This window comes from Peromyscus californicus, unplaced genomic scaffold (genome assembly GCF_007827085.1).
Source record: "Peromyscus californicus insignis strain IS unplaced genomic scaffold, ASM782708v3 Scaffold_24__1_contigs__length_46423439, whole genome shotgun sequence".
In the NCBI taxonomy this organism is placed as follows: Eukaryota; Metazoa; Chordata; class Mammalia; order Rodentia; family Cricetidae; genus Peromyscus; species Peromyscus californicus.
The window spans coordinates 45,448,082-45,467,222 of NW_026294535.1; the positions used below are offsets into that span (position 1 = coordinate 45,448,082).

The 19,141-nt window shown below is 38.3% G+C and overlaps 1 protein-coding gene across 1 annotated transcript; it reads left to right on the forward strand.

Moving 5' to 3' along the window:
* Window positions 1-8,742: 8,742 nt before the first annotated feature.
* On the forward strand, window positions 8,743-9,681 carry LOC128120050 (olfactory receptor 6C3-like). Its single transcript, XM_052753803.1, has one exon. The coding sequence runs from the start codon at window positions 8,743-8,745 to the stop codon at window positions 9,679-9,681; it is 939 nt and encodes a 312-aa protein (XP_052609763.1).
* Window positions 9,682-19,141: the final 9,460 nt, after the last annotated feature.

The following is a 19,141-nucleotide window of genomic DNA, read 5'->3' on the forward strand; positions in this document are numbered from 1 at the left end:
TTAATCTCAGCACTGGGAGGCAGAGGCAGACAGATCTCTATGAGTTCAAGGCCAGCCTGGTCTACAGAGTAAGTTCCAGGGCAACCAGGGCTGCATGGAGAAACCATGTCTCCAAAAAACAAAAACCACCCTCCCAAACTGCTTATCCTGAACATTAGGTATGTATTATGGGATGTCTTAAAGTGATTATGAGCTGATATAGATATTACCTATACCATGAATGGTATTTTGATGTATTAACTTAAATTTCGAATAACTTTAAATTTCTAAAATAGAAAAGTATAACATAATAAATAAAGTAAATGTTTGGACGTAGAATTTTTTTTTTGTGACTTTGAGTTTTGTTTAATGGCATACAAGACAATTGAGCATACAAAAACAAAGCTGAAAAAAACCCTAGATATTTAAAAAGATAATTGCATTACTATGGGAGATTTCAATGATAAACATAAAAAAACCATTAACAACACACACACACACACACATACACACACACACACACACACACACACACACACACACACACACAGAATAAAACTGAGATGTTCAAGTCTCTTGTCTCAGTCTCTCAGAGAAATAACCTTTGATGTTTAAACCTGTATTTCCTTTAAGCCAGAGTTCCCATGCTGCCCCTCCTTCCCCGAGGCCATGGTGACATCTGACTCCAAGCTGCTGCTGCTGACTACTTCTGGTACTGTGGTCCTGAAGCAGCTGTGGTCTATGTGTGTCAGTTGCCTGTGATACCTCAGGGTCCCATGCAAACCATGTATTGAACCATATATTGAATATGAGGGCCCTGCTGAGTTGGCCCCAACCCTCACTGTCCTGGAATAGCCCCATCACCCAGGAGAGAGACCCTCCCACCTCAGGAGAGCTGACCCTGAGCCTCCTCAGCCCTAGGATAACAGAACCTAATGACTTTGGCTTGAGAAAGCTGGCCTCGCCCCTAATAGGAGAGCTGGCCCCATCTTTGGTAAAGCTCACCATAACCCACCCCTAATAATGAGCCTGGGAGAGCGGGCTCCATTCCTCACCTGAGAGGAGTGGTCCTAGGAACCTGTACTGAACAACTCAGCTGCCACCCAGGCACACATCTGGGGCTTGGAGTTGGCACACCCCAACATCTACCCCATCTAAGGTCTGCTGGAGTGTGTGAAGGGACTGATCCTGGGGAACCATAGCCACAGGATCTCCATGACTCAGCAACAGCAAGATATGTGAGAGCAATGTCGGTGCGGTCCAGTGTTGATAGTATACCAAAGTTAGAGGCCTTGAACCTGACCAACAACTCATTAAACAATGAACATTTGCAAGTAAAGGTGTTTGGACAAAAGGGTATGCTGCCTGATACACAGCAGCTCCCAATGCCACTAAGATGAATGAAGAGGCAATGGAGAGGTAGAAAAGATGGAGGAACAAAGTGTTTTTCTTTTCTTTCTTTTTTATTATTATTTTAATTTTATTCTTTTTTTACATTACCTTTGGGGGGCACTACAAGAGTGGGGAGTGAATACAGAGGAACTGGGAGATGAATTGGATTGGGGTGCATGATGTGAAATTCTCAAAGAATCAATAAAAAAATATGAGTTCTCAGTGTTACTGTGTTATTGTAGGAGTTTCAGGCTTGAGCTCATTGGATATTGGTAGATATATGGTTGCCTCGTGGCCAAATCTCAGGATGAAAAAGGAAACTGTCAAATGACAAGTATCCAGGGAGTATAGACAGATAACTGAGGTGATGTCTCTCATCCATTACTGTACCCAACTTTACATCTGCTAGAAGTGAAGAAGCCTTTTCATGCTGTTTTCAACCTTCCTAATGTTTTTCATTAGGAAGCACCCCTTAGCTGCTATGTGAGACTTAACTATAAGTTGCTTGGGATGGATGGAAGTGGGTGTCTAGAGACCCTATCCACTCCATGTAAAAAGATTTGATTATGTGGAGGGCATAATGCTAACCTTGAGTGTTTTATAGATTTGGAAAAGCATCCAACTAACAGCAAAAACAGCAGTAAGAGTTTCAAAATAGTGGAACCCATATCCTATGTGAGTGGGAAAGGCTCTCCCAGAAGTCATAGATTTTAAAATGAAGATTTTACTGCTAGAGAGGTGGGCCATCTTTCTGTGAGTCATTGGCCACAGAAGCCTCTGATACCCCAAATCATGAAGGCTATTGACACTGGAATTAGAAGTCCATGATCTGTGATGCTGCTGGCTGCTATGGGTAGGAAGCTTCTTTTGTAGTGGTATCTGAGACTGCAGACTTATACCTGAGAATGAGGGACATTGAAGGCTTCTGTAACACCTACTTCCTCTCAAAAAAGAGGAAATAGTCCAGACAGGAAGGTATTGAAGAGAGTCCTTAAAAACTGTGATAAAGGTGCTGAAATGTGGCTCTCCACAGTTCTGGTGGGGGTGGGTGGCGATGGACTCAGTTTTCTTTAAGAGGCTGGCCACTGGGAGTTTGACCATGCTCCAGTCAGTTTATAGGCAACACAAATTGTACTTGGTGGGAGTTTTCTTTGGGGGGCACAAGGATGGGAGGGTAGACCTGAGAGGAATGGGAAGTGAGTGTGATTGTTGTACCCTGTATGAAATTCCCAAATAATTAAAAACCTATTATGCTGGGTAAAATAATATACTTTTATTGGAAGAAATACGGACCTTGGGACTATGGGTTAGAAAAGCAGTTAAATGCTTTAAGTGCTGTTCAATGGCCAGACTAGTAGGAGCATGGAAGACAGTGGTGCTGAGTGTGAATTGATGAACTGTGTGGGCCTGGCTCAAGATGTTTTAGAGGAGAAGACTTTTAGTATGTTGCCTAGAGATCACTCTTGTGATATTTGGTGAAGAGTAGAGCTGACTTTTGCTCTTATCCAAAAAGTTTGCCTGAGGCTAAAGGTGAAGAGTTTTGGATTAATTCCCTTGGCAGGGGAAATCTCAAAACAGCCTAGTATAGACTCTGTTGTGTGGTTACTAGTGTTAACTCTAATATATATAATGAAAATAGCAAGGAAAAATACTTGAGGAGAAAAGGAGAACCAAAAAGTGGAATGGAGCTAAATTCTATGTTCAAGGAGATAAACAGATGAAAGTAACAGAATAAAGAGCGTGGTGACCCCAGGACAAGATACCTCCCAGCTAAGTTTCCAATTTGTGAAAAGGAATTGAAGTAAAGCTTAGAGCCGGTGTGGTGGTACACACCTTTAATTCCAGGACTTGGAAGGCAGAGGCTAGTAAATATCTGAGTTTGAGTCTGGTCTGGTCTATAGATCCAGTTTCAGGACAGCCAAGCTTAGGTGGTAAAGGAAACCACTGAGAACAGAAAGCTGGTATAGATGTGATTGAACAAGGTGCTACGTTTCAGCCCCAGAAAGCAGCAGAATTGGGAAGCTTTGGACACATAGTTCTGGCTTTAAGGATGGAAGAAAGGGGCTATGGAATTTGCCTCCATGACTAAGAAAAGCTGATAAGGCCAGGCGTGTGTCAGGGGTGTCCCTGAATGGAAGCCTAGAGAGGCCATTGCATGAACCTGTGAAGTTGAAACCTGGATTGCCTTGGAGACCCCAAGATGTTAGAGATGCCAGAGCCATAGGATACCTGCTGAGAAGAGCTGCTAACAGGTAGTGGATCCAGCCCAAAAGAAAGAAGTATGTTGCAGTCAACAAAGATGAAAGGAGTTGGAGATCTGAAGAGTGTTTTGACATCAGGCATGGAGTTTGCCCAGCTAGTTTTCAGTCTTGCTTTCATCCAGTATTTCCTTACTGTGCTCTCTTCCCTATATTTTGGAACAGCAATGTATATCCTGTGCCATTATATGTTGAAAGTATGTGATCTGCTTTTTGATTTTGATTTTATAGGAGATTACAGTTAAGAGATTGCATGAATCTCAGAAGAGACTTTGAACTTTGGACTTTTAAGCATTGTTGATATAGTGATAGACTATGGGGACTTTTGAAGTTGGACTGAATGCATTTTCACACTATGATATGGCTACAAGCCTTTGGGGGACAGGGAGTGAAATGCGGTAGTTTGAAAGAAAATGGTCCCCAAAGGGAGTGACACTATAGGTTGGTGTGTCCTTGTTGGAGGAAAAGTGTCACTGTAGGGGTGGGCTTTGAGATCTCATATAAGCTCAAGCCATGCTCAGTGAGACAGTTCATTCCCTGTTGCCTTTGGATCAAGATGTAGAATTCTCCAGCACCATGTCTGCCTGCATGCCACCATACTCCCAGCAACCATGCTCCTGCCATGATCATAATGAACTAAATCTCTGAGTGTAAGCCACCACCTGAATTAAATGTTTGTCTTTTTAAGAGTTGCCATGCCCATGGTGTCTCTTCACAGCAATAAAAACCCTAACTAAGACCTGGTCTCAGAGAGATAGGAGTCCATCAGGATCACAGTGGGTAATTATGGTAAATGAAGCAGCTAGCTAAGAAAACACATTTTAAGCCACAAGCAAAGTTGCAGAAAGTGAACAGGGGGATGGCTTGTAGAGTTTGAAACCTTGAATCCTACCTCCAGTAGCACACTATCTCTAGTAAGGCCACACTTCCTAAATTACCTAGACAATGTACCAACTGAGAACCAAATATTCAAATGCCTAAAAATATGGGGGCATCTGATGTAAACTACTGCATTCTACTCCTTGACCCCTATAGGCTTCTGGCCATATTACAGTGCAAAATATATTTAGTCCAACTTCTAAAGTGTCTGTAGTCTTTCAAAGCCTCAACACTATTTAAATGTCCTAAGTTTAAAGTCTGTTCTGAAACTCAAGGGAATTCTCTAACTGTAACCCCATGTAAGGTAAAAGCAAGTCACATTCTTTTAACTTATGATGGCACAGAATACACTTTCAGCCTTGTTGCCAGACACACATTTTTCTGTTAGACTGGTCTCACAAGGAAAGCTTGTATGCATCTTTCCTCAGCAGATATCTCAAGGTTCTGGACTTGCCAACCTCTTAGGGTCTCCAGAGCAATACATGTTTTACTTCCACAGTTTCACATGAAGTTCTCTCACAATGCCTTTTGCTACATGCATATTGCCTGGCCACATTGTCTCTTTGTTTGTAATTAGCTTGGTGAGGAGCCTGGGCTCCTTGTATCACATTTGCAGCATTTTTGATTGTCTTCCTTTCTAGGGTCAGTAAATTCCCAAGCATATTTCTTATACAAGTTGGAAACTTAGGTAGTGTGGTCTTTATTCCAGAGCAGATCAAGCATCCTCTTAATCTCTTTATCTCTCTCATCTCAAGCTTTGGCTGCCATATTGCTTCCTGGTGCTCCTTTTCTCTTTAAAGTGTACATTTGTATTTACTTCTGCCCCATTTTTTTCTTTCTCACTGTAGCTCTGTTTAAGAGTGGTCATCAATAACCAGGTAGTTGGTGGTAGTGTTGGAGTCTCTTAGCATAGAGAGGGTAGGAACATATGATGTCTGCCAAAAAATTTATAGGCAATGAGTTGTGTTAACCCAAGAGAAAGTCTAGGTGGGATCCAGATGGCGATGCTGTAGTGAAAGAGTGTCTAAAATCTTTAGGTCTTATATCATGTCACTACATGCTCTAGATACCGAGATATTAATTACAAGATTAAATGTGTTCTTTTGGGTTTTAATCTTGCTTTCTATCTCCATTCTTCCATTTTATTTATTTATTATTTGTATACAATGTATATGTGTTTAAATAGTTGTGAAATCGTCCATGTTTGACTGAGGATGTTAACTTTGTGCTATTGTATGTCAGATACAGGTAATAGCTCACAGCTATAATTTTTTAAAATTCAAAACTTGGTGAAATGAACAAATTTCTTATGATACATCCAAAAAAATTCACTGATGAAAATAGTTATCTGCCTATCACTACATCTACTAAAGAAGACCTCAGAAAAAGAAAACTTTAGGTTCAGATAGTGTCACAGTTGAGTGATACCAAATTTTAAAGATAAAATCAAACAAGATGTGAGCACCTCTTCCATAAAATGGAGTAGTGAGAGTGTTAAAACCAGAAAAATTATCAGCCTGTGACTCCTCAGGTACAGCAAGGATTCCCAACCATCATCATGTGAATGTTTTGAGTAGTCAACCACAGCTGCTGTGATTTCATGAATGCATTTTTGCAAAACTAAAGTACAATCCTAATTTTTAAAGATATTTAAATGATTTAAAGTTATGCTGTTGTGTGCTAGCATAGAATGAATTCTACTAGCGAATGAAATGTGGATCTAGCCCTAACCTTAACCAACAATAAAATTAATAAATTATGAATAAATCTCCTTGGATATTTCATGCAAATGTTACAAAAGGAAAAGGATTTTTTTAAATAGAAAACTCCAGGAATGAGATTCATTACTCAGTGTTAATTGAAAAATAAGATAGGAATGTTGAACAATATTTTGTGTAATAAAATTTCATAATATCTGCACTTATAAAATGTATATAATATAATAAAGTACATATAAACAATAACTGAATGTGTGATTTTGTTTGTATAAAACATAAAACCAATTTGGTATAATATAGTATATTTTATTTGAATAATCAAGAGATTTGAAATAAATGCATGGCTGGTTGGGTAGTTTAAGAGTAGGTCTCTGTATACTGTTGTGGCTCTGGATCTCATATTGTGGAGCACATATCAATTTTGAAATTGAAAATAAAAAACAAAGACTAAGTACAACCCTAACTTTTGAAGATTTTAAAGATTAAGTTTTAAGTTATCTATTCTGCTTTGGCAGAATTTACTAATTAAAAAAATACCAGCAAGAATGTCAAAGAGAGCCCATTGTAGGGCAGTTTAGTCCTGTGTTTAACTAATCCCAAATGAATTGAGAACGAATTATCTCCTGAGCATACACTGAGTCCATGCTCTTATTAGGAAAATTGCTTGACCAAAGGGAAGCCAGGTTGAATGTTATCAGTTGATTGGTATATTTTTTCCTCTGTCTCTCTATATTGTTTGGTTTTCAAGGAAGATGGGTCATGACACCACTACATACATGTCTTGAATTTCTGTTTGCATCTTCTGCTCTTTAGCTGAGTGTATCAGGGACTTATACACTGGCCAGAGAAGGTATAGTTTTGTTTATGCTTGTGTAGATTTCAATTTTTATCATATCCAGAGACCTTCAAAAGGTTTCACCTTCTATTGTCTTAAAATCTTATCAGTTGCTTCATTTTCTTAAATAATTTCGAGGATGACAATGGTGTGTTTTATAGCACACACAGTTTCAGTAAAGCAATAAAAGAGACTAAAGATACATATATTTTCATTTCTAAGTGAGGCTGTCAGCAATCTTACAAGCAATTCAGCATGAACTTTTTAATGTGACAAGCTTCAGTGTAATAAACAGAGCCAAGAGTGGCCTGAATGAGAAAACTTCTGCAAAATATTATTAATTGTGTTATTAATCTTGTATTTCAAGTAGCAACATTTAAGTTATGCTGTAGACTGTAGGATTTTATATCTGATTGGTATTAGCATAAACAACAAGTAGTGTGTTTCATATTTGTGAAGAAAAGAATTTTTATCTATCATTGAAAGATTTACTTTACTGGGAAAATGCAAGGATCCCCAAATTATCACTTAAATTCATTACTATTAATTTTACATTTTAGTATGTTTTAATTATCATGTGAACTACAAAACAGTACCTCTCAGTTTTGATGAAAAGGATGTTTACTCCTAAAGAGAAAAAACACTGAGACTCAGAAGACTAGAGTAGGCAAAGGTGGATAATGACTATTATCAGCTTTAGTACTTATCCCTTGCTGAACTCCCTGCCTAGAAAGTAGTATATCATATTTGGTGATAACTTATGCGCAGACTCTGTGTTTCTGTTAAATATCAGAAGAGAATAGGGCTGATAGAAGATTACAGTGTAGAACCCCGTGGTTTGAAAACGTAAATTCTATAGAAATTTTATTATTCTGTTGATTCCTTGAGAAGGAAGGCACTGTTATACTTTGAGATAAAAAATCGTTTGCAAGAGTTATTTTTTTGTCCTCAAGAAAGTTTAAAGATAAAAATTACAAAGTGAGCTTAGTAAAAAGAAAATATTAAAATGCTACAAGTACCTTAGACTTCATAGAAAGTAGTTATTGATCCCTGGCTCTGTTTAAATTGTTTTCTCTGGTCTTTTTTAAATTCCCACAAATTAAGAATTTACTTATTTTTATAACTAAAGAAAGTCTCACCTTATTTCTCTCTTGGCAAATACATTTATTCCTGGCCATTTTAAACTACACATGTATTAAGGTTGAAAATAACCATGACAGCTTTGAGCTTTAGTAAATATGATCCGATTGTACCTATAAACTATAGAAGTTTGGAGATAGTATTAGAATTGAAATTAAACGTTATATATTCAATCCTGAAAGCATACAATATGTGAAACCAGAAAATAATGAAGATACTATTAAAATTTTGCTACACAAATCTGAAGTTCAAAGGTATCTTATACTTAGAATTATATCTAGAACTTATACATAGAAATTATGACTATGCAATATTTTTGTGTATAGAAAGGTTTTAAACTCCCATTTACAAAAATATTTCCTTTCAAGAAGATGTTTTTGTTTAAGAGGAATGAGCAGATATTAGAAAACCTTAGTGGAAGTGCTCTATGGCTTTATTTCACTGGATATAGTAATATCAATATTTAAACATTTGTTTATTTTACATTGAATTTATGCTTTAATTTCTTTTTTATCAATAGATTCTATGGACTAAAATCAGTATGAGAAACTACTCTATGATTACTGAGTTTGTGCTCTTGGGCATATCAGACTCACCAGAACTTCAGGTTGTAATATTTTTCTTTTTATTCATTGCTTACATATTAAGTGTCTGTGGAAACCTAAGCATCATCACGCTTACCTTGCTACATGCTCAGTTAAAGACTCCTATGTATTTCTTCCTCCAGAACTTCTCCTTCTTAGAAATTATGTTCACCAGCGTTTCTATCCCTAGATTTTTGGGGTCAATAATTACTAAAGTCAAGACCATTTCCTATAACAACTGTTTGGCTCAGTTATTTTTCTTCATCTCCATGGGGGTGTCTGAGTTCTTTCTTCTAACTGCTATGTCTTATGATCGCTATGTCGCCATCTGCAAACCACTGCATTACACCACCATCATGAACCAGAAAGTTTGTACCCTTCTTGTTCTCACAGCATGGCTGGGAGGATTTCTGTTCATCTTCCCATTAGTCATACTGGTCCTCAAGTTAGATTTTTGTGCTTCAAATGTCATTGATCATTTCTCCTGTGACTACTTCCCCATCTTACAACTGTCCTGCTCAGATACAAGGCTTTTAGAGGCATTTGGCCTTTATGTTGCCTCCATCACTCTGCTGTTCACATTGGCACTAGTGATCCTGTCATACATCTGCATCATCAGTACCATTCTGAGGTTTCCATCTGCCAGTCAGAGGAAAAAGGCTTTCTCCACCTGTTCCTCTCACATGATTGTCATCTCCATCTCTTATGGAAGCTGCATTTTCATGTATATCAAACCTTCTGCCAATGAAAGGGCATCACTGACCAAAGGTGTGGCTGTTCTCAACACTTCAATTGCTCCCATGTTGAACCCTTTTATTTACACATTGAGAAATCAACAAGTAAAACAAGCCTTCAAAGATTTGATTAATAAAGTAATATTTCATAGGAACAAATGAAAGCACAAGTTAACCTGAATGTCATTATACCCCTCAAAAAGGAAGATTGGAATTTTATATTATGAGCTCATTGGTTTCAGCTTTTTAAAAAAGTGTTTTGGGTGTATGAGTGTTTTGTCTCATGTATACCAGTGTACACTTTTGTGTGTGTATTGCAAAGCTCGTACCCACAGAGACCAGAGGAGTCACTGGGTTCCTTGGAAGTGGATACTGGGAATTGCACTGGTGTACTTGGAAAGAACAGCTAGCTCTTTTAACGCCTGTCCCATTTCTTTATTCCCTCAACTTTCATTTTAATTTGAAAATTACTATTTTATGTTTTTCATTAAACCTGTGTAGGTGTTATTTAACATTTTCTCTGCATTTAACCATTCCATCCTAGAGGACTTGGGGGAATTAGTGTAAAATGTTATGGGACAGTTGATAGACATTCATACTGTGGAATATTAACCTGTGTTTGGTTATGATCTTTGTCTCAAAAAATATGATGCTAATGGTAAAATGCATTTGCTTGTTCTTGCTTTCTTCTCCATTTTATTGGGTACAGTTTTTCAATCTTTCTTTTCTAACCTTGTTACAAATGTGCATTATATTGTATATTCCTTTAGATTGTGTGTGTCGTCTATCATGGCTATTCCTTTTTGTGTTTATATTTGGAGTGGTGTGCATGTGTAGGAGTTTGTGTACATATGTGTGAATGTCCCTGTTTGTGTATATGGAGTTCAGAGGACAGTATCAAGCATCCCTGTCTATCACTCTTGCCTTGTTCCCTTGAGGCAGAATCTCTCACTGAACCTGGAGTTCAGCTAGGCTCATCACAAACAAGCCACAGTGACCCACTTGTTTCTGTTCTCTTCTGTTCCTGGGTTACAAGCATGCATGGGATTGTGCTCAGATTTTATGTGGCTACTGATACCCAAACTTTGTTCCTCCTGATTGTGCATCAAGAACTCTTAACCACTGAGCCATCTCTGCTTGTCCAGTCTACTGCAGTTCTTTACAATAAATTAGTCCCTTGAGCTGATGGCAGAGAAGAGATCACACATTAAGCTACAGAAATGTATGTAAAAATATGTCAAATAATTAAAAAATGTCTTCTGCCTGATACTCTTCCTTTTATAAGGTGTTCTCTTCCATCTCTTCAGTCAAACTAATACATTCATTATCTATAAAATGGTAAAACAAAGACCCAAAGTCATTTCAGTGAGAAGGGGAATGTTTTTATAAATGCTAATAATTTCTGTGAATCAGATCATTGTTATAAGCTGATATTGTCACTATTCCAGCCATTCTGGATGTTACAAAATTCTATGAAAATTGGCAGTAATATATATTCTTGTATCAATATAGAAGATGGTGGAAGATTCTGATTTTGCATTGATTCTTTAGCTAATAGCTTAATTTATTTTTTTCATGCTTTAGAATTTCATACATGTTCACAATGAACTATATCTATCCCTAGTCTCTCCCTTCCAGCTCACCTCCTCCCAACCTCATGCTTTTTTCCTGCTCTTTCTTCATTCATAAGCCACTTAGTGCTGCCCATATGTTTATGGATATTTGGCCACCTTATGGAGCAGAGGAACCTACCAGAGGCCACACCCTCAAAAAAGAGTGAATCTCTCTCTTCCACCAACTGTACACTGCCAAGAGGTGGGGTCTGGAGATCACCTGCCCTCTCTGTGCTGGGATTTTGATTGCCTTGATCTTGTACAGGTCTTGTGCAGGGAACCACAGCTGCTGTGACACCATGAATGTGGTAGACATGTCATGTCTAGAAGATGGAATTCATAACAATCCTTCTCATCTTCTGGTTCTGATGTTCTTTCCACCTCCTCTCTCTTAATGCTCTCAGAGCCTTTTGGGGAGGGCGACTATAGTAGATGTCCCATCCAGGCCGAGCACTCCGTCATCCTGTGTACTCTGACCAGTTGTGCACACCTCCACTGACTGCTGCTCACTTGCAAAAGAAGCTCTTCTGGCAATGATTGAGAGCTGCCTAGGTCTGTGGATATAAACATAAACACTTAGAAGGTATTTGCCAATGTCACCATTTTAAATAACTTAGACCTATGAACTCCCCTTCCATGGGCCTTTGACCAGGATTACAGCACAAAACATGGAATTCTGTCCTGTGGAGCAGGCCTCAAATCTGGTCCGAAAGTGGTTAGTTATCCAGAACGGTCTTGTCCCTATTGCACCAAGAGACAAATCTTGTCTAGCAGGACAGTGTCACAGTACCCAGTGTACGTGCTGGGTTTGATTGTTGATGTCTTTGCTCCCCAGCAGCCTATCTGGGACTTTTCAGCACTATGAAAGTTTGTAGCAGGGAGAAAGTTCCCTGAGTGATTTGAGACTGATTTCTCTATTTCTTGCAGTCAAGATGTGTGGTGTCTTCAGGACTGGTGTTCTTACTATGTGTCATGTTGGATAACCACAGGCAATGGTAGTATACCGTTGTCCCACTGCAGCCCAGACTCAGGTCCTGAGATGGGGAAGGGGTGTTGGTGGAAGAAGAATTGTCTGACCATCACATGAGTTTCACGCAAGTGGCCATCCCCTAATAGTTCAAGGCATCTTTATTTATACTTCAAAAACAAACATGTTTTTCCCATTCTCTAGTGTTGACCTCTGCCAAAAACAAAGATGTGAAATATGTCCCCCCCGCCCCAACTTGTATATCAAAACAACCTCTAAACCAAAAACAATGTTCAGCATTTTGCTAGCTTGGCTCAATATCAAGTCAGACACAAATTTGTTCTCACAAAGCTAAAAGGTGATAAAGATAGGCACACATTTTCAAAAACTACATTATCATTCAAAATTTAACAAATTATATTTATGGAAATAGGAGTGATTTGCCATGAGCTTACATATAGTTAGCTTGTAATTCTTTAACTGCCTATTAACTTTTATTGCCTCCTATCCAGTCAGCCCTGAATCAGAACAGTTCCCAGTGTCTGGAGTGACAGCTGGTATTTCCAGATAAAAAATCTGAGAAACATCAGTTCCCAAAGAATTTTAGGGCAAAATATTGCAGAAAAAAAATGGGGTTTCTGAGAATGATCACATCTGTCCCACGTGTGACTGACAAAGTGAAACTATAAACTACCAAGAGAATCATCAATATTATGAGAGAGAAGAGAGCGTGGAGGCCGTGTGGTCCCAGCAGTATTCTGCACTGTCCCAAAGTCCAGTGGATTTTGCCCAGTGAGAGACTGTCTCTGTGGATTTTGCCTTGCAGAGACCTATTGGACAAGCACTCATATTCTGATCTGAAACTAGGCCACACAGCTCCCAGCAGTAATAGGCTGTGTATTCTTGCAGATCTCAAGGCTCACCCTGTGAATAAATCATGGGGAGATATCTGATGCCTGGTACTTCAATTTTCAGTTAACAACCAATGTCTTCTGGGAGTGATGTTGTCCATCTATGGATCATAATTCCATTTGAGTTCTCATTTTTAAAGCTGTATTTCAAAAGTAACAGCTCAACTTTAGTCAAACTAAAGCAGATCACATGAGGCTGTAGTTTGAAATGATATATTAAAATTATATTAAATTATATATTTTGTTTTAGTGTATAAAACCAATTTTGTACTAATTAAAAGATAGAAATTACTCTTTCTATATTTGTATTTATTTCAAATCCAGGCTATATAGGACTATGTTTAAGGAAATACACTTGTTCATAGGTGTATTTCTACACCTATGATTGTATTTGACATTGTATTTGACATTTGCTAGCTACGTGAATTACTCTGTATTACACAAGCTCTCTGAGCCATAGTGCTTCATTTGTGAATATTAATAAAAGGCCAACTGAGATTAAAGGTAAAAGTTCACAGTGATTTGCACAAATGTTACCATTTAAAATTACAACTACTGTGACTATCCCTTTCCAAGAGAAGAATTAATTCCATTTGAAAGAAAAATGATGCAATTACTACAGCTATTTTTGGAGATTGAATGCATCATACCTATAAAAAACAATTTTTAATGTAATTTCATTGGACTTTTCAAAAACTCTCTAGAAATTATAATTTCATTTTAAATAAAAGGACTGAAGATTAAGGAAATTAAGTGGCTCACTTGACACCAGAAATCCTATTAGTGCCTATTTGTGGTTTTATTCTTGATCTTCCTAATGCAAAGCCCACATACTTATTTATTTACTTTTAATTAAAATAGATTTTTTTCCTATATAATATATTCTTATCACAGTTTCCCCTGCCTTAACTCTTCCCAGTTCCTCCCCATCTTCCTTTTTATCTGACTCTGAAACTTCTTTTTCTCTTTGTTTAGAAAACAAACTGGCAAACAAATAAACAAGCAAGCAAACAAACAACAAACAAGAAAAGAAAAATAGCAGAAGAAATACATACACAGACATACATTCATAACACACACATAGACACACACTCATACATAACACAAACATACATATCACACAGACACACAGACACACACAGAGATACCTCTCTCCCCATGAAAACCCAAAATTGGAAATCATAATGTTTGAACAAAAAAAGCAGTGAGGTAAAAAAAAAAACCCACAAAAAACTAGACAAAGAATGATGAAGAATGATGAGACAAAATACCACTGAGTTTTTTTTTTTTTTTTTTTTGGTTTTTCGAAACAGGGTTTCTCTGTATAGTTTTGGTGCCTGTCCTGGATCTCACTCTGTAGACCAGGCTGGCCTTGAACTCAGGGAGATCCGCCTGGCTCTGCCTCCCATGTGCTGGGATCAAAGGCGTGCGCCACCACCGCCTGGCCTGAGTTCATTTGGTGTTGGCCATCTACTGCAGGGCATGGGCCTTGCCCTTACATGTGGTTTTTATACCCAATGAGACTCTTTGGAGAAAACTAATTTTTCCTTTGTGATTTGTTGTCAATTGGAGATAGCTTCTTTGTTAGGGATGGGAGATTTTTATCTCCACATCCCTCTCTCAGTGCTGACTCCACCATCCCCCAATCTGGCTTTGCTGTGTGCAGGCCCTGTGCATGGTTCCACAGTGTGTGTGAGTTGATATGTATGTCAGCCTGTTGTGTGTGAAAGGCATTGTTTCCTTTGTGTCTTTCATCCTCACCTGCTCTTGTAATCTTTCTGCTCCCTCTTCTGCTCTAAGCTCTCAAGGAAGTAGTTTGATGGAGAAATCTTGTTTAGGACTAAGTGCTCCAAAGTTTCTCACTGTCTGCACATTGTTCAGCTGTGTGTCTCTGTATTTGTTCCCATCTACTGCAGAGGGAAGTTTCTTTGATGATTACTGAGAAAGACACTTATCTCTGGGTATAGCAAAATGTTGTTAGAGTCATTACATTGGTACAGCCATTAAGCAGAATAGTATTTGGTTTTTCCTATGTCCATGGCCCATCTAGTCCCAGGTTCTTGGCCACCTGGACAGTGTTAGGCATGGGTTCCATTTTGTGGAGTGGGTCTTAAACCCAATTAGATAGTTGGCCTCTGTTATAGGGCCCAAACACCTGTAACCAGACAGGGATAGGCCCTCATGGAGAATCTACTACTATTACTGTTTTGACTTGACATAGTATGAAGCTGACTCCCAGTGACTTATCGCTGTACTCATAGATGAATGTAACAATCTACCATCATCAGAAAAGTCTCATCAGTTGGTGGCAATAAAACAGACACACAATTGGTCAAGAAGCAGGGGACAAGAGACTTCAGAATGTTAGTCTATAACTGGCACCTGTATCACAGCCTGTGTGGAAAAACTGTGGACTCACTGTCAACTCTGGATGGGGCAGAGTTCAGAATGCTCATCCCTCAAGATGGCCTTCTAGAAAGAATTGCATAAACTATGATAAGCAAATGCATTTGAAAGCAAGGACATGAATAGAATGGACTGGCATGTCCACCTCATCTCTGTGGAAAAGGCAAAGACCTAGGAGGAGTATCATTGGCTCTTTTCACATGAGCAAAGACGATAAGACACAATACTGGTTATGTTCCCTGTCTATACTTGTATTTGTTTAAGCTAACTGCAAATGTCATCTCATGTTTTGCTTTCCTTAATAAAAAAAAGTGATGAGTGCTTTACACTATGCTTGAACTCTAATGCTTGGAGGTTTTGGTTACTCCATGTTGATATTTTGGTATATCCTTCAATCTGTGAAGATTTAATCTTGATGGCCAGGGTGGGTTGACAACAGCCCCCTCCTTCAAGGCTGAGGTATCATTGTGGAAATGGAGAGGAAAGATTGTAAGAACAAGAGGTGGTGGGATGACAAAAGGAAATAGGGTATTTAAAACACAGCAGAGCAGTTGTACATATAAATTCACAGTGATTGTGATTGTGACAACATGTACAAGATCTGTGTAAGGTCAAGCCATGGTTAGTATGGAAATGGGAGGTAGACATGATGTTTAACCCCTATCTGAGTAGCTATTTATGATTCATGACTGTTAGGAGAGGGAGAGTTCATTTTCTTTTTTAAATTTTTAAAAATTTATTCTATGAACTTCCAGGAATGGCTACATCATTTTCATTTTTACTCTTCCATTTGATTAAAAAACAATCCTATGTTTTCTCCAAACCTTCATTTTACCCCTCTTTTTAGTTAAAAATGGTCTAATGGGTTTGAAATGATACCTCACTATGGTTTAAATTTGTATTTCTTAAATAACTAACAATGTTGAATATGAGTCATCTAAAGTGTGAAGAATTTTGTAGGACTTCTCACTACACGGTAACTTCTATAATCAACAAAAATTAGAAATTGTTTTGTTTGTTTGGTTTTTTTTTTCTGTCTGTTTGGCTTTCCATGATATAGTCTTTCTATGCATCCTATCATCCTGCTTTTAATTCTTCAGTGCTCATATTATAAAGATTTCCATCATATCTTTAATATAGACAGTAATCACAATACAGCTATATAATTCCGTTGACTTAAGATAGGAAATGTTTATTTATTGCTTGTAAACATTTCTGAAGCTCTCTGTAAAACAGAAGATCTATTGCCTTCTTTATGATAGCTTAATATTCCAATCTAAAAAATAATAAATGAGAAGAATGAGCAGGGGTACCTCAAGATGTGTTAGCTGTGGATCAATTAATATAAGTATGTATGTAAATGCTATAAAATAACCTGTAAATTTATATGCTCGAGTTCATTTTCTTTAAGAGTGTTGCTCCTGGGAGGTGGACCATACTCCAATGGAAGGACACATATCCAGGAGTATATGGGTAGCACAAACTGTAGTTGATGTTTTTTTTAAAAAAGAGAACACAAAATTGGATAGATAAGGAAGAGGGTATGAATTATGGAGGAGTTGAGGGAAGGGATGTTATAATAAAAATATGATACAAAATCCTCAGGATAAAATACCATAATATATTTTATACATTTTATTTGCTTATTTTATGAATGATCAATAAATTTATCAGCACTGAATAGTCCTCCATAGACGTAACACCTAGAAACCATAACAATGACCAGTGTGGCAAGATATTCCTAAAGGAGCAAGCAGTAGTAGAACTTACGCCTTGGCTGTAACCAAGAACTCTCTAATTGGACTTAGGGCCTGCTCAGCTTGAGTGAAATCATGACTGTTGCTGGAAACCTAGCCAACTAGCTAGGGTTAGTAAGGTTATGGGTATTAGAGGAGAACCTACTATCACCAGTTTACTAGACCAGTGTAATTCCTAACTTCCTTTTATAAACTTTCCCTATACTCACAGGTTAAGTCTAGCTTTTATCACTTATCAAGGAAACTTCTCTTTGCAACATATGGAGACCATTACAGAAAACTACAACTGGCCAAAGTGCAGAGATCAATGTATTGTGAGGTACCCAGCATCAGTGGATACATTTATAATACAACTCCTGCACCCAAGGCTCAGGAAACATTGAGGAAGAGAGGACAGAAAGATTGTAAGAGAAGTCTGCTATGAGACTGTGTCTCAGAAATGACAGAAAATCTGCAGCCATGATACCTCAACAATTTGGCTGAGTGAACAAGACATGAGCATGGAAGAATTGGAGGAAGGGATCATGGGATGGATTAGAGGGAGGAAAGGGGAAGAGGGGAAATGATGTAATTGTATTATAATTAAAATGAAAAATTTAAAAATTATTTTATATGTATGGGTATTTTGCCTAAGTGTATGTCTGTGCAACATGTTTGTGTACTGTCATGTTGGTGCTGAGAAGCAAACCTGGGTCTTCTGGAGGAGCAGCTGGTGCTCTTAACTCTAAGCCATCTCCTTAGCCACCACATTTTTCTTTTAAACTCATTTTCTTTCTTTTTTTTTTTTTTCATTGATGGATCAAAATTCCTATTAGGCATCTACAGTTTTCTTAAGCTATACTTTAGGATATCTTTATGCTAGATATATTTTAGTAAGGCATCAAATACTGTATTAAACACAAGATAAAACATCATTTGTATTTATTATTGCAAATCATGAAAGTAATAGGATTATATAATAACCACTACCACCATAGTGTAAAGATGAAACCATTAACACTATTACTTAATCAAGATTTAAATTTTATGAGACTGATGTGCTACCTACGGGGCTAACGAGGCACCTGCTGACCCTACCCGCCATCACAGAGCCTTTGTCCAGTGACTGATGGAGGCAGATGCAGAGATGCACGGCCAGGCGCCAGGCTGAGCTCCGGGAATCCAATTGATGAGAGAGAAGAGGGATTCTGCAGGTGAGGGACATCGAGATCATGGTGGGAAAATGTGCAGAGATGACCGGCCACACTAGTGGAAGCCCATGAACTGTAGACTAGTGGCTGTAGAGCCCCCATGGGACTGGACTAGGCCCTCTGGATACGGAAGTCGGTTGTATGGCTTGAACTGTTTGGAGGCAGGGTGATTGGGATCCGTTTCTGGTGCATGGGCAGGCTTCTGGGAATCCAATGCCTGTGGTGTGAGGCCTTGAGCAGCCTTGGTGCAGTGGGGAGGGGCTTGGACCTGCTTAGGCTCAGTGTGCTGGGCTCTGCTGACTCCCCATGGGAGACCTTGATTTGGGGGATGTGAGGATGTGGTGTGGCTTGGGAGGGAGGACTGGGGGGGATGGGAGGAGGGAGGGAGTGGGATCTGTGGGTGGTATGTAGAGTGAGTAGAAAATTTCTTAATAAAGAAAAATGAAATAAAGATTTAAATATTGTCTGTAATATTAAATATAAATTGTTCTAAACCTATTCTTTTTTCTTAGTTTATTGTTTAGGGTAAAAAATAAAGTACCAGGGGTCCCTCCATACTCACAGGTTATGCAGGAGTCAACTAAAAGGTGGGAAACAGTTGAACAAAAAATTGTATATATAGTGAACGTGCTTAAGCTATAGTCAGAATTTCCCAAACATTGTAGCTATTTACATAGAATTTACCCTGTGTTCAACACTTTCAGTAATTGAGATGATTTAAAATATACAATAGGATGTACATAGGAATATGGAAATACTGAGCCATTTAATGTAAGGC